The 20046-nt window shown below is 36.9% G+C and overlaps 1 protein-coding gene across 3 annotated transcripts in view; it reads left to right on the plus strand.

The window, feature by feature from the left end:
• The window catches only part of LOC132121630 (cytohesin-1-like), a 60288-nt gene that overhangs the window by 14484 nt on the left and 25758 nt on the right, over positions 1-20046 (plus strand). Inside the window, exon 1 of one of the 3 annotated variants that reach the window (XM_059531228.1) lies at positions 17162-17411. The exons of the other annotated variants lie outside the window; for them this stretch is intronic. Within the exon in view, the coding sequence (XP_059387211.1) occupies positions 17384-17411 (28 nt within the window). The 5' untranslated portion in view covers positions 17162-17383. Of the gene's footprint in view, positions 1-17161; positions 17412-20046 lie in introns of those variants that run through there. 3 annotated transcript variants of the gene reach the window in all.

Raw genomic sequence — 20046 nt, forward strand, 5'->3', positions numbered from 1 at the left:
TTTTTAGCTGGGTTTTCACAGACAGCATCACATGTGTCAAGCTGCTCTCCAGTTCAGCACTGATACAGCACATTCAGTTCAGTTGATGTTATTTGTATGACCCTTTCAGAATTAATAATAAACATTGTTTCAAAGCAGCTTAACAGAAGCTTTTAGGTGCTGGTGTGAGAATCTATCGGTGTGTATTTAAAGCCTTAAGTGAGTGTCACTTTAACTTAAAGGTTACTCCAGGTCAGAAAGAAAGATGGTAAGAAGGCATAATCAGAAGAAATCGGTCAGGAAGTGTGAACGTGGGAATGTGAGAATGGATAGGGATATTGTGAACTACTGTTCAGTGAGGAGGAAGTAGATTTTGTACAAGAGAGTTTAATGAGAGTTTTATCTGTCATATACTTTAATACGCACACACACACACACACACACACACACACACACACACAAACAACCACACACACACACACACACACACACACACACACACACACACACACACACACACACACACACACACACACACACACACACACACACTGTGATTCACAAGTCATGGGCAGCTCACATTTCAAATTCTAATCATGATGAGTCAGTAAGTTAATCACCCTTTCTCTGGATGAGTAGTGTTTTATCATCCCCTCCAAATTTATGTGTGGCTATAATGAGGAACTTAAAGAGGTTTAGAGATTTAATGTCTATATGTTTAAAATCAATCCTATATTGCTGGGTCAATATTGGATCAATAATTACACTTGGGTGAATAATCCTAAACATAGCTTATTTATAGTTATCTCTGCATGTTAAACTGAGATAGTAGAAAGTGTTTTAACCACAAAAATGAAACACTTCACTTTAGCTTAAATACAGAATCAGAATGAGCCTCGCAACAAGCCACTACACTTGAACCAAACTTGACCTGCTAGTTTTGCCTAATGCATCCTATTCATGCACATTTGTTTTTTAGACACACACACACACACACACACACACACACACACACACAGCACATAGTTGTTTTAATTATTATTTGATCTTAAGTAAAACAAAAAAAAAGAAATTTCATTCATTTTAGCTGCCACTGATAATCGACAACAGGATAAAATGGCTCTCGTCAAGAAAAATGGTCATGGAAAAACCTTTTCATTATGTGACTAAAATTGTGTGACTAACACACAGAAAAAAAGTATGAAATGACCCCTTGAAGTAACCTATGAGGCACATATCTGTTAGAGAGTCCTAGAAAGTTGGAATGAGAATATGTATGCTTGAGAACAATGGGGAAAAAAGAGTGAAGGTGATTATAGTGTAAAGGGGTTATGAAGAGGAAATGAGTGTGTGTGCGGAAAAGAGGTGTGATGTGTGTGAAGTGACTCAATTTTGAATTGTGAGCCCATATTATCATGCTGGAAGCAAGTCAGTGCTCCCCACTCATGGATCTCCCATGATGCCAGCGTGGTGGCCCACCAGTTCTTCTGAGGGAGTCACCGTCTGTGATGATAAACAGTGAAGGACAAAACAAATCTTACTTACATCTCTCTTTATAGCTCTTTCCAAAACCTAATGAGCTGCCTACTGCCTCCGCAAGCAGCTGCTTTCTGACAGCAGACTGGAATTGGACTCAAGTTGAGTGATTTTCAACACTTTTCAGGAATTCATACAAAAACCAGTATATATTTGTAGCTCTTAGGTGATTCAACTCAGTGATTGATTTTTAAATATAGCCGTCATGTCAGGAATAGCAGAATTGTATTCATCTGAAAGAAGAATATCATGTACACCTATGGCTTGAGGGTGAGTAAATTATGGGGTAATTTTATTTTTTTTGGTGAACTATCCCTTTAAGTTTTGTGGAACAGAGCTTCCATCTATAAAACCTTAAATTTCATTTTCTTAGTCCTTCAGAGTCTCTTATTGAACTCTGCCTTTCCAAAGAGAATGACCAGCCACAAAATCTATTTTTCCTGGACTCTCTCCTTTATTGCATCTGCTTGACAAGTTCATATTTAACTCCTGTCCCTAAAATCTGTCCCTTATTCTCAAACCTTATCATCTCTGATCTTCATCCGGGATGAGCAGTGGAGAGTATAAACCTACATACAGCAATTTCATCTAACATTAATAATTTCCTCCTCTCTCACTATTAAAGGAGTGTTTCAACTAAAAATAAAAAATGTGTCATTATTCACTCAATGTCATGTCATTTCAAACCCTTATGACTTTCAGTACGCTATACATTATAGCGTTCTGTGAGGTACAGACCGAAATGTAATTTATTTAATAATCATATACATCTTCCACTTCCACAAATCATTATTTCTGAGCCAATTTTTTATTTAAATAGAAAGCTTTTTATATTTAATATAAAATAATAATATTAATATTTAATATGTGGTGCCATCCCAAAGAAGTTCAAAATCACTCTCACAGTGCTTCTATTGTTTTCATTTGTAAGTCGCATTCGATAAAAGCTTCTGCTAAATGATTAAATGTAAATTTTTTGACTCAAAGAATGTTTCATTAAAAAAAATCTAACTGCCGCTTCTGTTTTGGTTTAATACTGTATCTAATGGCTTCAGAAAACTTTAAATAAAGTGCACAGTTCATATGGACCACGTGCATCATCATTTTATGGTGCTTTTTTTGGTCATTTTTGGAGCTGACACTTCCAATCATGCACTTTCACTTTTGAAAAGACTTCGAAAGAGAGGCCAGGATATTATTCAGAATTTCAACTGTTGTGTTTCACAGAAAAACGAAACTCATGAGTAAATAATGACATCATTTTCATTTTTAGATGAATTATTCATTTAAGCCAGGTCTTTCTTTCACCATATGGACCAGCATGTTCTACCCTTGCTTAGCCATAGGATCATGGTGCATTTGAAATATGTGGACTAGTTGGGTTTGGGAGCTGCAGCTGCCAAAGCAGTGAGTAATGATATCATAAACACAGAAGCAGCCTCGGGCTTTCTGCTACTGTCTGACGCTTTGCTCTCTGTGCTCTAGACATGGACTTTATTGGAGCAGGCAATCAGCATCCCAAGCACTGCCGTGACTAGCACTACAGCATGTTTGATATAAGGAAAATACCTTCTCTCTCTATCATGTGTAGATACGTTAATGTAGCTACACTTTGCCAAAAAACTATTCAGAATAACTGCTTTATTAGATGTGGGAGATGTTTTAAACATCATCCTGTGGCGGATATATTGCTCCTAACGACAGTGCTGTCACATCAGACTCCCAGGGAAGATCAGGTGGATTTATTGGTATAGTATCACAAGTGCTGAAACTTCTTTAATCAAAATTCAGTTCTTTACAGATGTACATAGCAGGTTAATGTTCATTTAACCTGCCTGCTTCTGTTGGTCCCTGTGTGTGCATCTGGTATGTCACTGTCATTATAAAATGTTAAATGACTTTTGTGGCTTTACTCTTTATTTTACTCTGGTTTAAAAACCCAAGGTAGTGTTTTTTTCTTTTGTTTTTATTAAATGTCATCACACTTATAATTCTCTTCCCTTGGCACGCTCAGCATTTGTCTGTAAAATGTCTGTATGTGTGGTGTCCAGTGATGACTGAGGTCAGTGCAGACATTTGCATCACAAGGGCAATTCAGAGCACAAAACTAGCACAAATTCAGATAGGTCAGAGCACAAAACTATTTCCATGGACACAGTTTATGAAAGGAATGAACTTCATTCCTTTCATAAACTGTGTCCATGGTTATAGTTTTGTGTTCTGAATTGTTCACCATGACATGGAGAGCATTAGCATAATTCAGTTGTCTTTGAGAGGGCTATTTCACCGGGTTTTTTATCACCAGGCCCTTGTGATGCAAATGTCTGCACTGACCTCAGTCATCACTGGACACCACACATACAGACAGCTTAGATGCTGCCGATGATTAAGTTGGTTCTCAGTGGCTTATGTCACAGAATGATGGTGTTCAGTGGGTTAACAGTGAGAGATTTGATGTTCCCATCTTCTATATGCTTCGTGTGGTGACGGCTGAAGAGCTTATAAAGTTAGCAATAAGCTTTACATTCAGATATAAATCCAAATGAATGGACCCATAAATGTCGACTTGGTCAATTCATCTACAAGTATTTGCCAAGTTGAGAACTGTGTCCACATTGCCAAATTATAGATGTTAGTTCCCACTTGTGTTTGATCTTAAATGTACTGACAGATGACCAGGATTACAGAAGACCTGCAAATATTAGACAATTTTGATGTCCAGGGATGCGTTTCAAGCAACGTCAGCTAGCTTCGGTCGTTAGTTTCATTGGACTCTATTAGTAACAACGGAACTTGCGACCATAGTTACTTTTGGGAAACGCACCCCAAAAATCATGGAAATTATTAAAATCTTAAAAATTCATGGCAAAAGTCATGGAAGTTTCTGCAGTGAATATAGATTTATATATATAGTTATGATTTATGTGAGTTAAATCTCTATAACTTTTTTGTAAAAAAAATCATTGCCCATTAATCATAAAGTATAGAAATAGAAAAGTTATAGAAATGGTTCAGTCAAAAGGTGTGGCAAATGTGGATGATGCACACTTTCAGAATTACAAATATTTGCGATATGGAATTGTGAATTGTTGAATTTTTCAAATATTTTTTGAATTGTATTATTTCCAAATCTTATATATTTAATGTACCTTTCATTTTAGCCACACTATCATACATAAGACAAGCAGTTTAAGTGGATGGATGAATGGATTTAATTGTAGCTTTTGTGTGTACGTCTCATTTGCTATCATTGTATTTTTCATATACTGTAGATCTGTAGTAAATCATCCATCAGCCACTCTTTTCTAAATAAACGCATTGCTGGCACCCATTAAAAAATCCATTATATACAATCATTATATACAGAGATAAGGATAATGTCTTTCTTCTTAAATGCCACATATGATCTTTTTTGCTGCGGTTTATCATTATCTTTGCCTTGCCCTCTACTGCACAACCTCACCTGTTCTCTCTTTCTGACAGCTTTGGAACAGGTGTTCAGTGGTAATGAGTGGCTTTTGCATAGCATAGTGTGTTCTGGGAAATACAAGTGAAAGGAGGAATAAGAGAATCAGAGAGACATGCAGAGAAAGAGAGAGTGAGTGGTGAGATGGTATGATAACTGTTTATTTTGGTCTGTCTCCACCTGCTCTTGAAATGCCTTGAACTCTAACCACTTGGCGACAACACTGCTAATTCATTCTTAAAATATATACCAATCCATGCAGCCCTGTAATCTATTCTTGATGATTGTTAGTTAGGCACAGAAATGTTTTAAAACTTGAAAAGATTATGTACTCTCATACATCAAGTCAGCATGAAATGATAATCTGTAGTAATCTGTTTTACTCAGTTTTACATCACAATTCGGAAGAAAAGATCAGTCGCCATTTCTGTTTCATTGAGACCAATAAAAAATTTAAAATAGACTGTTTTACTCAGTTTTTGTGTAGAATATGTATTATTATGCTTATTAAATTAAGACATCATTAGCTTAGCAATATGCTTATACCAAATTTATTGAAATTGCTTTGTGTGAATTTAATCCACTACTATATCATTCACACAGATTCTCTTTCTTAATCATTGTACAGTGTGTAGGCACACAGAGGTTTATGAATATGTTGTAACCCCTACACACTGGATGGGCTGACCTTTTTTCTACAACCACAGCCATAGCAGCACTTCTTGTGTACTGTCACCTGCAGTGAAGGCTAGATAAGATTTTCTGAGTATGGTATCTTGATGCTTTGAGCTGCAGCTATGTGAACTGACCTCAAAAGTGTTGAATGCTGTGCAGCTTTAATAAGATACTCTGATGGCTGTCTCATTTGGCATTTAAATACAGACTTTAAAAGATAAAAGCTTAAGTTGTTTGCTAGACCCTGGTGCTTAGTTATTTAAAGGCAGCAGTCTGAAAAAGGACCCAGCTTAATGGATGCTGCATCGTTACTCATGTTAAAAAGAAATGTCTAGCAAATAAGTTATATAAAATTGTTATACATGTGTGTTCTACACACACACACACACACACACACACACACACACACACACACACACACACACACACACACACACACAACAAACATGCATGTACAACCCGAATTCCGGAAAAGTTGGGACGTTTTTTAAATTTTAATAAAATGAAAACTAAAAGACTTTCAAATCACATGAGCCAATATTTTATTCACAATAGAACATAGATAACATAGCAAATGTTTAAACTGAGAAAGTTTAAAATTTTATGCACAAAATGAGCTCATTTCAATTTTGATTTCTGCTACAGGTCTCAAAATAGTTGGGACGGGGCATGTTTACCATGGTGTAGCATCTCCTTTTCTTTTCAAAACAGTTTGAAGACGTCTGGGCATTGAGACTATGAGTTGCTGGAGTTTTGCTGTTGGAATTTGGTCCCATTCTTGCCTTATATAGATTTCCAGCTGCTGAAGAGTTCGTGGTCATCTTTGACGTATTTTTCGTTTAATGATGCGCCAAATGTTCTCTATAGGTGAAAGATCTGGACTGCAGGCAGGCCAGGTTAGCACCCGGACTCTTCTACGACGAAGCCATGCTGTTGTTATAGCTGCAGTATGTGGTTTTGCATTGTCCTCCTGAAATAAACAAGGCCTTCCCTGAAATAGACGTTGTTTGGAGGAAAGAATATGTTGCTCTAAAACCTTTATATACCTTTCAGCATTCACAGAGCCTTCCAAAACATGCAAGCTGCCCATACCGTATGCACTTATGCACCCCCATACCATCAGAGATGCTGGCTTTTGAACTGAACGCTGATAACATGCTGGAAGGTCTCCCTCCTCTTTAGCCCGGAGGACACGGCGTCCGTGATTTCCAACAAGAATGTCAAATTTGGACTCGTCTGACCATAAAACACTATTCCACTTTGAAATAGTCCATTTTAAATGAGCCTTGGCCCACAGGACACGACGGCGCTTCTGGACCATGTTCACATATGGCTTCCTTTTTGCATGATAGAGCTTTAGTTGGCATCTGCTGATGGCACGGCAGATTGTGTTTACCGACAGTGGTTTCTGAAAGTATTCCTGGGCCCATTTAGTAATGTCATTGACACAATCATGCCGATGAGTGATGCAGTGTCGTCTGAGAGCCCGAAGACCACGGGCATCCAATAAAGGTCTCCGGCCTTGTCCCTTACGCACAGAGATTTCTCCAGTTTCTCTGAATCTTTTGATGATGTTATGCACTGTAGATGATGAGATTTGCAAAGCCTTTGCAATTTGATGTTGAGGAACATTGTTTTTAAAGTTTTCCACAATTTTTTTACGCAGTCTTTCACAGATTGGAGAGCCTCTGCCCATCTTTACTTCTGAGAGACTCTGCTTCTCTAAGACAAAGCTTTTATAGCTAATCATGTTACAGGCCTGATATCAATTAACTTAATTAATCACTAGATGTTCTCCCAGCTGAATCTTTTCAAAACTGCTTGCTTTTTTAGCCATTTGTTGCCCCCGTGCCAACTTTTTTGAGACCTGTAGCAGGCATTAAATTTTAAATGAGCTAATTAAGTGGATAAAAGTGTACAATTTCTCAGTTTAAACATTTGCTACGTTATCTATGTTCTATTGTGAATAAAATATTGGCTCATGTGATTTGAAATTCCTTTAGTTTTCATTTTATTAAAATTTAAAAAACGTCCCAACTTCTCCGGAATTCGGGTTGTATATGCCAATGTCAATGTCAATGTCACCTTTATTTATATAGCGCTTTAAACAAAATACATTGCGTCAAAGCAACTGAACAACATTCATTAGGAAAACAGTGTCAATAATGCAAAAATGATAGTTAAAGGCAGTTCATCATTGGATTCAGTTATGTCATCTCTGTTCAGTTAAATAGTGTCTGTGCATTTATTTGCGATCAAGTCAACGATATCGCTGTAGATGAAGTGTCCCCAACTAAGCAAGCCAGAGGCGACAGCGGCAAGGAACCGAAACTCCAACGGTGACAGAATGGAGAAAAAAACATTGGGAGAACTCAGGCTCAGTTGGGGGGCCAGTTTTCCTCTGACCAGACGAAAAAAGTAGTTCAATTCCAGGCTGCAGCAAAGTCAGATTGTGCAGAAGAATCATCTGTTTCCTGTGGTCTTGTCCTGGTGCTCCTCTGAGACAAGGTCTTTACAGGGGATCTGTATCTGGGGCTCTAGTTGTCCTGGTCTCCACTGTCTTTCAGGGATATAGAGGTCCTTTCTAGGTGCTGATCCAGCATCTGGTCTGGATACGTACTGGATCCGGGTGACTGCAGTGACCCTCTGATCTGGACACAGACTGGATCTGGTGGCCACGTTGACCTCGGAACAAGAGAGAAACAGACAAATATTAGCGTAGATGCCATTCTTCTAATGATGTAGCAAGTACATAGGGTGTTATGGGAAGTGTTTCCGGTTCCGGTTTACCTAATTAATGCAGCCTAAAAATCCTTTAACGGATTTGGATAATAAAAGCATATTAGTATGTTATGTGTATGCCAGGTTAAAGAGATGGGTCTTTAATCTAGATTTAAACTGCAAGAGTGTGTCTGCCTCCCGAACAATGTTAGGTAGGTTATTCCAGAGTTTGGGCGCCAAATAGGAAAAGGATCTGCCGCCTGCAGTTGATTTTGATATTCTAGGTATTATCAAATTGCCTGAGTTTTGAGAACGTAGCGGACGTAGAGGATTATAATGTAAAAGGAGCTCATTCAAATACTGAGGTGCTAAACCATTCAGGGCTTTATAAGTAATAAGCAATATTTTAAAATCTATGCGATGCTTGATAGGGAGCCAGTGCAGTGTTGACAGGACCGGGCTAATATGGTCATACTTCCTGGTTCTAGTAAGAACTCTTGCTGCTGCATTTTGGACTAGCTGTAGTTTGTTTACTAAGCATGCAGAACAACCACCCAATAAAGCTTTTAGGAGCTTAGATGGTATAGGGTCTAACATACATGTTGTTGGTTTAGATGATTTAACAAGTTTATACAATTCTTCCTCTCCTATGGTAGAGAATGAGTGGAACTGTTCCTCAGGGGGTCTATAGTGCACTGTCTGATGTGATACTGTAGCTGACGGCTGAATGGTTGCAATTTTATCTCTAATAGTATCGATTTTAGAAGTAAAGTAGTTCATAAAGTCATTACTGCTGTGGTGTTGGGAAATGTCAACACTTGTTGAGGCTTTATTTTTCGTTAATTTAGCCACTGTATTGAATAAATACCTGGGGTTATGTTTGTTTTCTTCTAAAAGAGAAGAAAAGTAATCGGATCTAGCAGTTTTTAATGCTTTTCTGTAGGATATGTTACGTTCCCGCCAAGCAATACGAAATACCTCTAGTTTTGTTTTCCTCCACCTGCGCTCCATTTTTCGGGTTGCTCTCTTTAGGGTGCGAGTATGCTCATTATACCATGGTGTCAAACTGTTTTCCTTAACCTTCCTTAAGCGTAAAGGAGCAACTTTATTTAAAGTGCTAGAAAAGAGAGAGTCCATAGTTTCTGTTACATCATCAAGTTGTTCTGAGGTTTTGGATATGCTAAGGAATTTGGATACATCAGGAAGATAACTTAAAAAGCAGTCTTTTGTGTTAGAAGTGATGGTTCTTCCATACTTGTAACAAGAAGTAGAATTTACAATTTTGGCTATATGAATTTTGCAAAGAACTAAATAATGATCTGAGATATCATCACTTGGCTGAATAATTTCAACACCATCAACATCAATTCCATGTGACAGTATTAAATCTAGAGTATGATTTCGACAATGAGTAGGTCCTGAAACGTGTTGCCTAACACCAATAGAGTTCAGAATGTCTATAAATGCTGATCCCAATGCATCGTTTTCATTATCAACATGGATATTAAAATCACCAACTATTAAAACTTTATCTGCAGCCAGAACTAACTCGGATGTAAAATCACCAAACTCTTTAATAAAGTCTGTATGGTGCCCTGGTGGCCTGTATACAGTAGACAGTACACACATAACAGGGGATTTATCATTAACATTTGTTTCTTTGGATAATGTTATATGAAGCACCATTACTTCAAACGAGTTATACTTGTAGCCTGCCCTCTGAGAAATCCTGAAAACGTTGTTATAAATTGAAGCAACACCTCCACCTTTGCCTTTTAGACGTGGCTCATGTTTATAACCGTAATCTTGGGGGGTGGACTCATTTAAAATAATGTAATCATCAGGTTTTAGCCAGGTTTCTGTCAAACAGAGTACATCTATATTATGATCAGTGATCATATTATTTACAAAAAGTGTTTTCGTAGAAAGGGATCTGATATTCAATAAGCCAAGCTTTATCATTTGTTTATCCATATTGCTTCTGTTTTTTATTTGTTGAACCTCAATTAAATAGTTAATCTTAACTTGGTTTGGACGTTTTTTGTATTTTCTAGTTCGGGGAACAGACACAGTCTCTATAGTGTGATATCTAGGTGAAAGAGTCTCTATGTGCTGAGAATTAACTGACCTCTGTGACGGGAGGCAGCTAGCAGACGGTCGGTTTAGCCAGCCTGTCTGCTTCCTGACCTGGGCCCCAGTTAGTCAAGTATAAACACTAAGACTATTTGCCATATTTCTAGAGAGAAGAGTGGCGCCACCCCAGGAGGGATGAAGACCATCTCTTTTAAACAGGTCAGGTCTGCCCCAAAAGCTCGTCCAATTGTCTATGAAACCTATGTTATTCTGTGGGCACCACTTAGACATCCAGCCATTGAGTGATGACAATCTGCTATGCATCTCATCACCACGGTAAGCAGGGAGGGGACCAGAGCATATTACAGTGTCTGACATCGTGCTTGCAAGTTCACACACCTCTTTAATGTTATTTTTAGTGATCTCCGACTGGCGAAGTCGAACATCATTAGCGCCGGCATGAATAACAATCTTACTGTATTTACGTTTAGCATTAGCCAGCACTTTTAAATTTGCCAAGATGTCAGGCGCTCTGGCTCCCGTAAACATTTGACTATGGTGGCTGGTGTCTCTATATTCACGTTCCGTACAATAGAATCACCAATAACTAGAGCACTTTCATCAGGTTTCTCAGTGGGTGCATCACTGAGTGGGGAGAACCTGTTTAATGTTTTGATCGGAACAGAAGAGCGGTGTTTTGACCCACGACTACGCTGCCTCACCGTCACCCAGTTGCCCTGCTGCTGGGGCTCTGTTTCCGGAACCGAACAATGTACAGGAATCCCTGAGCTAGACACATCCAAAGCCGTATCTAGAGCCCTAACTTACTTACTGTCCTCAATTAAAGTTTGGATGCGTGTCTCTAATTCTGAAATCTTCTCTGTCAGCCTAACTATTTCCCTGCATTTATCACATGTGAATCCCTCATCAGCGACAGAGATAGATAAACTGTACATGTGGCAAGAGGTGCAAGTAACAATGACGGGAGAAGCCATTACTCACCGTGCTTGATGAAATATTCTTACTGCGGTTGTTTGATGAACTTGTGAAAAACTGGAGCGAGGTAGAGGAAAAAAGAAAACAGCGATAGGTTCGAATGAAAACGCTAATGACAAGCTAACGAGTGCTAACGCTTTGCAGGTGTACTGCACTCACGGATATAAAATAAAAGTGAACGATCACAGTTAATCTGATAAGATTGATCGATAATATCAGAAATATGGTGTGAATTAAGTTATATTTTACCACTTTAAAAAACAGAGAGTGATAGTAAGATAAAGATTCTAGAGAAAAAATAAAATAAAAACAGCTACACGGAGCTACAATTTGCTACAGAAGGCCAACAGGAAGTAGAGAAAACACTGTCCAACAGCGACACCCGCAGGCAGGAGTCTCTGACTTAGTTACTTAGTTATAGGCATATGCATATGTATATATAACATTAAAAAAACATTACCAACTCCAAACTTTTGCCAATAAAAATAGTTTTGAATGAATCCAGAACCATTGCTCGTCTCCGAGCAACAAATAGCAGTGTCATTTGATCCTGAATAGATCAGTGTTTAGAAATGAATTGGTTCTGTGAATGATTCAGTGACTCACTCATAAAGACAAGTTCCCTTGTTTGTTCCTGAATTAATCATGAATGAATCGCTTCAATGAAGGATTCATTGAAAAAATGACTAAAGACAGTCATTTGTCGCCACCTACAGGCGAAACTTTGTAACCAGCAGAAAGTATCGCTAAAAAAAATCCATTATTATTAAACAGACAGTTAGGTTTATGTTTATAATGATTTTCATTGTGTTTTCAGTTCACCTGTGACCATAGTTTTACTTTAACTCGGTCTTTAATGAATTATCTCATCGGTTCCTTTTGTTTGCTCCCCAACAAAATCTTGTTTATGTTATGTTGGCTTTTGTGAATGTCAGCATTGGTTTTCCTTATTAAACAACTTTTTCTTTTATATGCATCGCAACGTCTCCTTCACTCCACCAACTGTAACACAGACTGACTTGTCTGGACTATGATTATTATAAATGTAACTTATTTGGGCAATAAGGCTAGAAAATATGAACACAGTAACTAGGAGAGTAGTTTCATGTCATATCTTTTACTTTCACGATAAGGGGTTTTGTCTTTGTTCTCTCTGGAATACATTTCCCATAAACCCCTGCCTAGGAACTCATTATTCCACCACACCTGTTTCCTATCAGGGACACTGTAAAGGTTAAACACACACACACACACACACGCACGCACGCACGCAAGTATGTACGTTGCTGATTACTTTGCTGATTATTGTTTAGCCTGTATCCTGTTCCTTGTCTCTGTGTTGACTTGCCTTGGCTTCTTGTTTTTTGACTTTGGACTGTTTATCAGGATTACTCTTTTGTCTCATCCTGGATTGTACCTGTTTGCTGGTGTTTGACCTTGCCCGTTTCGACCACTCTCTTGTTAAATAAAAGAAGCATTTGGATCCTCATCTCTGTTGTTATGCCTCCCACATTACAATTACTATATGTTTTTTCTTATTACTAGAAAAATTTGTTAAATTATCTATGACTGTGGTTTACGACCAAAGGCTATTCTTGACAATATTGTTTCAGTCCTGCTTAGGTTGATAATATTATCCTATCCTATTTCTGTTTTGCAGAAAATTTTCAAACGTATATATGTATGTAATGTGTTCAGAACACTGAGAACTGTTTGGGAAGAAGTTATGGGACTATAGAGTTAGCCAGGGTGATTTTGGTGTTAAGGTTATAAGGTGGAAATTATATTTAAATTTATTCAGACTGTCTCACTAAAGATTGTGATTAAGTCTCACATCTGCTTTGCAATAAACAGAAGGCTCTGTGTGCTAGAACTTGCTTCTGGTGCACACACACACACACACACACACAATCAGAATACAGAATCAGCATAGTGAATCGGAGGAGTCTTTTCTGTATTTTAGCTGTGTCTTCTGGGTAAAGCAGTAAAGGCATCAAGTAAAAGCACTGCATCTCCCCGAGGAGTCTCATTTCATTTCTCTCGTCTGGTCTCCTGCTTAGAAGATGTGTTTGCTACAGTTTCAGAGAGCAGGGGTTCTACATCAGAGTTCAGATAACATACTTTCTCCTCAAAGGCAACATTTATTTTGCTTATGTATACAGATCAAATAACAAACACATTTAACTTTATATATGCATCAATACGTCTACATTTTTCATCTTTTCAGTGCTCCTCTTGTACTGAACTCTCCCATTTCTCTTACGAGTTTTCTCTGTAGTCATTTTTGCAATCATTTACTTAACACCTTAAAAGCTTAGGTTTTCTTGATAATACTTTCTCCTATCCCACAATGCAGAAACACCTTTGAAGAAGCCATGATTTCCCCAAAAACCATGCACACTGTGGCACAATCAAAACATTCCAAACCAGGCCACATAACAGCACCGACTCAACCAATGGTGTGAATTTGGGGCGGGGCTAGCCGTTTGATTAACCAATGGCAGACAGGGAGAGAACTCTTTTAGAAAACTTGTTTTATTGTTGGCTGATTTACATGTAAAATGTATTAAATAATTAAACAAATAAATGAAAAAGGAAAAATATCAAATGTATAGTTTATGAATGCTTTTACTTTTTTATTAAAATAGGGTCACTGTTTAATCAATTGTATTTGTATAAATAATATAACAATTGTTATATTGTTTGTTATATATAACAAATTGTTAGATTATGTATACAAATGAAAACCTAAAAAAATCCATAAATGTTAAAAAGTGTGAGAAGTGTAAGAAGAAACATGTTTTCATGCATTTTACCCATCTCCTCTTCTGCAGTGATTTTCAGTAGCAGCCATGTGCCATTTCTGTGAAGCATGAAGGAGGAGAGACATGATGTAACAGAAAATTACAGAGAGAATGTACTGAATTTGCTGTAAATGTGAGGCCTTTGAAAAATTACATAGCACAAGCATTAATATTACCTCAGGGTCAGTTAATGTGTTATTTTTGTTTGGTAGTGTTTTCTTGCCCTGTTTTTCTGCGCATATACAGAGAGGGAGGGGAGAACATTACCATTCCTATTCTGGATTAGGTTGTGAATGAACAGCTCTCCCTTTCTCTCTTCATACTTTCTCTCTCTTATTCTTTTCTACGAAAATAGCTTTAATAAAAGATAATGGAGACTTAATATAGAATATTATCAAAGCCATTAGCTGTTATAAAAATCCTTGATTCAATAATATGTTCATTATTTTCCATATATATATATATCAGTGGTTAAATTGTGGTCTTTTATATACAGCCATACTGCTCTTTGGGTTAAGAGGCTGATTAAATAGTTGCACACAAAAAAAAAAAAATTGTAGCGCCTTCTGGTGGAATGAATATGCTGCTACTGCTTGATTTATTGCGTATTATGTTGTATAAATGTTGACAAAGTTAAATAATTAAGGCTACATGATGTATTAAATTAAAATATACAATTAAATGTATTTTCTTTAGCCAATTTTAAATTCATTGTTCAGTAAATACAAAAACATGCTCTTGCTCAACTAATAAATTTGGGGCAGCTAATTTTTTTATTTATTTTTTCAATACATTATAACATTTTCATTTACAGATAGATAAGACAATGTGGATTCTGCAATCTTTGCAGAAGAAAACATCTTGCAATGCAGAGATAAAATGTGCTTCATTGATGCACATGGACAATAGTGACAATCAACAAGCACAATGCAGTAAAAAGATGACTAACTAACAACAATGAAAACAACAACAAAAGCATGAAGTCAACAAACAGCAAGCCAATATGACAATAAACACATAAGTTATTCATGCGGCACTGCATGCTGGGAGCTTACAAAACCTTAACAAATCAGAAAAAAATGGTTCATTATGAACCTGTTCAGACAGATCTTTTGAGCTGGGTAGGACAGGATTTTAGGGGAATATTCTCTCTAGCTTTAAAATCTTATTTGTGACCTTTGTGATCATTTTGCCTTTTACAGCACTGTTAAAGGTATTTCAACATCTTGCATCTTGTATCATCCTGAGAAGCACAATCATTTTCTTTTTTTTTTTCTGGTTGGGTTTGCCTTCATCTGAGGTCAAAGAGAGATGGACGATTGTGCCCTATGATCATGTGACTCATGTGACCGTGTGTGTGTCATCTGAGTCAGTTATGTGGCACACTGCATGTGCTTCTGTTGTATCGGCAAAATAGGAGAAGAGGACGTGATTTGTTTTTGAAATCTTCCTCTCACTGTCTCTCCAGAAGTGCATATGAAGGTGACAGCACAGGAATCACTGCAGGGAAACTTTCCAAGAATTAGAATTAGAAATAGAATTAGAAACTTAGTAAGCACTCATTGCCATGACAACTGAAGGTTAACAAGAAGTATCCAATTTTTTTTTTTAACTTTGATGTATTTCTGTTGGTCACTTATTGTCTCAAATTAGTTCCCCATTTGTTCTTAAAGGGTCAGTAAATATCCAAACAAAGGGGTTGTTCATGTAGTGCTTGGTCAGCCCATATTGAGGATAATCAGCCATTGGTCACAGTTAAGATGTGACCAATATTCTCCCGGGGGCAAGAAGAGACAACAAGCCTCTGTGCATAAGAGAAGTTTGAACATCCTTTGAACATCTTAAGGCTCTAAAAGTGTGCTCTGTTTGTTTGCAAAGCTGTATATGCAACTTTTAATAGAGCTCCATAAACTTACAGTCACTTTTTTAGTTTTCACACAGTTTGCATTGATTAAAAGTTGGGGATTGTACGTTTTTTGAGATTTTTGTTTTTGAAAGGCGTCTCTTTTGCTAAGGCTGAATTTATTTGATTAAAATTCAGTCTGAACAGTCATCTTGTGAAATATTATTACACTTTTAAACAATTGCTTTCTGTTGTGATATGTTTTAATGTGTAATTTATTCCTGTGATGGCAAATCTAAATATTCAGCATTATTACTTCATTCTTCAGACTCACATGATCCTTCAGAAATCATTCTAATATGCTGATTTGTTGTTCAAAAAACTTTAAAAATTACTGTGCAAGTAACTAAGAAGTTCAAAACAGGATTTCCCTCGAATATTTTTTTTCTAACCGTAAAAAACCTTAACTGCCAATTTTGATAAAATTAATTTTGATAAAATTAATGTGTCCTTGCTAAATTTGAATGGTACCCTATTTATTTATTTTTTTAAAGTTAAAAAAATGCATACGTTGCATTTTGACAATTTCCCTAGTTGGTTGTTAAAAACACACATTTAGTACAAAGCTGAAACCAAGCAATAAAAGTCATACCATTATGAATGTTTTGCTATATATAGAATAGGGAAGTGTTTTACTGTTACTTCGAAAGGACAGATTTACGGGGTTTTGTGCAGTTATTTTTTCCAATGCATAAAATTTTCCTCCCACAATTGTCAGAACAGCCTGCCACTCTGAATGAACTGCTCAGAACGATCAGAAAAGCCACATGTGTGGGTTGTTATATGGACACTACCATACTCCCTAAAAGTTCAGACTCCTATAAATTTCTTAAGCATCTTTTTAAAAAGCTTTGCATGAAATGTTTAGATGTGTTTTAAGTGTATTTAAGTGTGTGTGTGTGTGTCTCTCTCTCTCTCTGAGTGTGTGTGTGTGTGTGTGTGTCTGCACGCACACAAAGAAGAAAAAAAAACACTAAAATCAAAGCTTGGCGCTGATTGGTTGTTCCTCGTCGCCAAGACACGCCCTTCTGCGGAACATGAGGGTTTCACGCAGTGACATCCGGTCTCTGATGTTACTGCGAATACTTACAAACACTCTTTTCATCTTAAGTTTTTTTAGACTTGGTTTTCGGGACAGTTCAAAACTGTGAGTTAGCAGGTTAAAGCGTGAGCTCTGTTAAACCGCCAGAAGGTGATTGCTCCGAACCACAAGTGCAGCTCTCTGAGATCATGGTGCTGAAATCTGAGGATGGAATCGGTGAGTGGATCTCGCAAGTTTTCATTTTTGCAGTGGCCAGGTTTCAGTATTATTGTTGTAACATGTTTTTTGTCTCCTGTCGTCTGGGTTTGTTATATGTTTATGAAAACAGAGTCTATCGATAAGCAACAGGTCCATTCTTTCTGAATGGAAATGTATAACGATGTTTGTGAATGAATCATTTGTTCGAATCAGATCTTATTGGTGAATCGATTCTGGTTGTTGAATCGAATCAAGACCAATCTGGTGTGCGTTTCCCAAAAGCAACTATAGTATGATCACAGGTTCACGCATCTAACTGAATGGGTGCGATTGTTTTTCGAGTCGACATCTTACTGACTCGTATAACTGAGATGTATATGGAACCTGTTCGATTCGTGACCTAGAACCGATGCTTGAACTGATAGTGAGAGAGAAATTGACTCGTTTGGTTATATTATAGCATAAATATCTTACAAATAAAAAGTTATAGAAAAGTGGTTTTGTTTCAACTTAAAATAATTACTGAATCTGTTTATGAAACGCTCTTTGAAATAATTGTTCGAAAGAATTGATTGAAGGGCAGACTACAACGATTCAACAAAACTATTCACTGCAACACACAATGTAAAGTAATGCAAGCTTAATCTATAAAAAAACGAACATTTCTAAAATTCTTTTACAATAAAGAGCATGGTAAAACAATCCAACAAAAGTCGATCTGACCTCTAACATGATTGACCCAGCAGATGGAGTCACTTCCACTTGACCTATTGATATCAGTGAGTTCATTTACATCAAACTCAATACATAATTTATCATGTAGTGAATGAGTGCTGACTAACAGGATCAATTAATGCTCAAAATAATATCTATCTATCTATCTATCTATCTATCTATCTATCTAACTATCTATCTATCTATCTCGATCTATCTATCGATCTGTCTATCTGTCTGTCTAAGCTTATCACATGTTTTTAGGCTATGGAAGCTGTTACCATGGTGCTTATGAGTGAGTTGGAATCATTTTTTAGGCTCCATGAGGGGTTTAGGATGACACTCTAAATTTGCTCAAAATGCTTAAGAGAATGATTCAATCAACAAATCTGTTGCATAGTTTGGTTTCAGAAAGAAAAAAAAAATAGTGAGTAGATTTGATTTTTAATGCTTGAATAAAAAGTCTTTTTTATTACTCTTTGCTTCTCTCCCTTCAGACGTGAGTTGTGCATGTGCTGACACAGAGCCCCTCAGTCTCATATGAGAGTAACAGGATGCTCTGTTCTGAAATAGCACACAGCACTACTGTCAGACCTGATAAACCGACCAGAGATAAATGAAAAATGCCCTGATATGTTTCCCCCCAAATTAAAGACAGTTTGTTAAAGAACTTTAACTGTCCACTTTAGCATTTTGAAAATACATTTATATACGTTTCATTCATTTTCAACCATATTTCTGGATAAGACGGGAATTAAAAAAGGCTTAATTTAAGCTGCAGTGAAGGCAACAATTTCCCACATGGCCTTATTTGTATCTAGTTAAATAGATCTCAAGATAATTGAATAAATTAAATTATTTATTATGAAAAAAAATTCCATTTATAATTTTTGGATTTGTCCTACCAGTGTTTCTTGTTCTTCTGGAAATGTTAAAGAAAATTTTTGAGCAACTTGAATTAATGTGGAATTAGGCTTTAAAAAGATCCATCACAAAAAGTAGTTGAGTGACGTGTTTAATTTGACCTGAACTCCCTTCATTGTGACAGTATTGACATTGGGAAGTGGGTGGCTGAGACCAATCCTCTTTCCATCCGTACCCTCCTTACCCCGGATATCCAGGTCAGCGGTGGCTTTACTTGGTGCAACCCAAAATCAAGTCCTCTAGATTAAGTAAGGCCTGTCTCCATGGTCAGTCTCCTTTGGGAGCGGCTTTTCCATTTCTCACTGCAATCCATGTCCTTAGAGGTTTCTGCTGTGTGATTGAGTTATATTTTTATTGTGTGGTGCAAGAAATACTGACTGAATTCAGGTCACGTCAAGATCAGATTTTTTTTTCTGGTCGGGGAACCAAAGCTGGTCTTGCGGAGTAGAAAACAGGCCAAACAGGACAGTGATTGTGCTGTTTGCATTTATATCGTAAGCCACAACTATGTAGGGAAAACTGGACACAATAAGACAGAAACCACAACATGCCTGAGTGCAAACACATCCACGGGGGAGAGGCATGTTTGCTCTCTGCCTCTTTTATTGTGGATGGAAAAAGAATGAGACAAAAGCAGAGCAGAACAATGCAGTCGTGTACACAATCATCTTTTCTGTTCCTTTCTGTCTCTTTCGGTGTGTGTATGTGTATATATATCCCAGGGAACACATGATAGGAGAAAATTGTTAGCCTGAATGCAATGTAAGTCGCTTTGGATAAAATATATATATATATATATATATATATATATATATATATATATATATATATATATATATATATATATATATACACACTATATTTCTTTATTTTTTTTATTTAAAACAGTGTTGTATTGTCCGTAGTTTGTGTTTCTGTAGTTTCTGTTGTGTTTCTGTACTGTAGCTTTGTCAAAAAATAATGCACCTGTTCTAACAAATAATAGATTTAAGATTTTTTTTTACATTTTGATTGA

Source organism: Carassius carassius, chromosome 39, assembly GCF_963082965.1.
Source record: "Carassius carassius chromosome 39, fCarCar2.1, whole genome shotgun sequence".
NCBI lineage: Eukaryota > Metazoa > Chordata > Actinopteri > Cypriniformes > Cyprinidae > Carassius > Carassius carassius.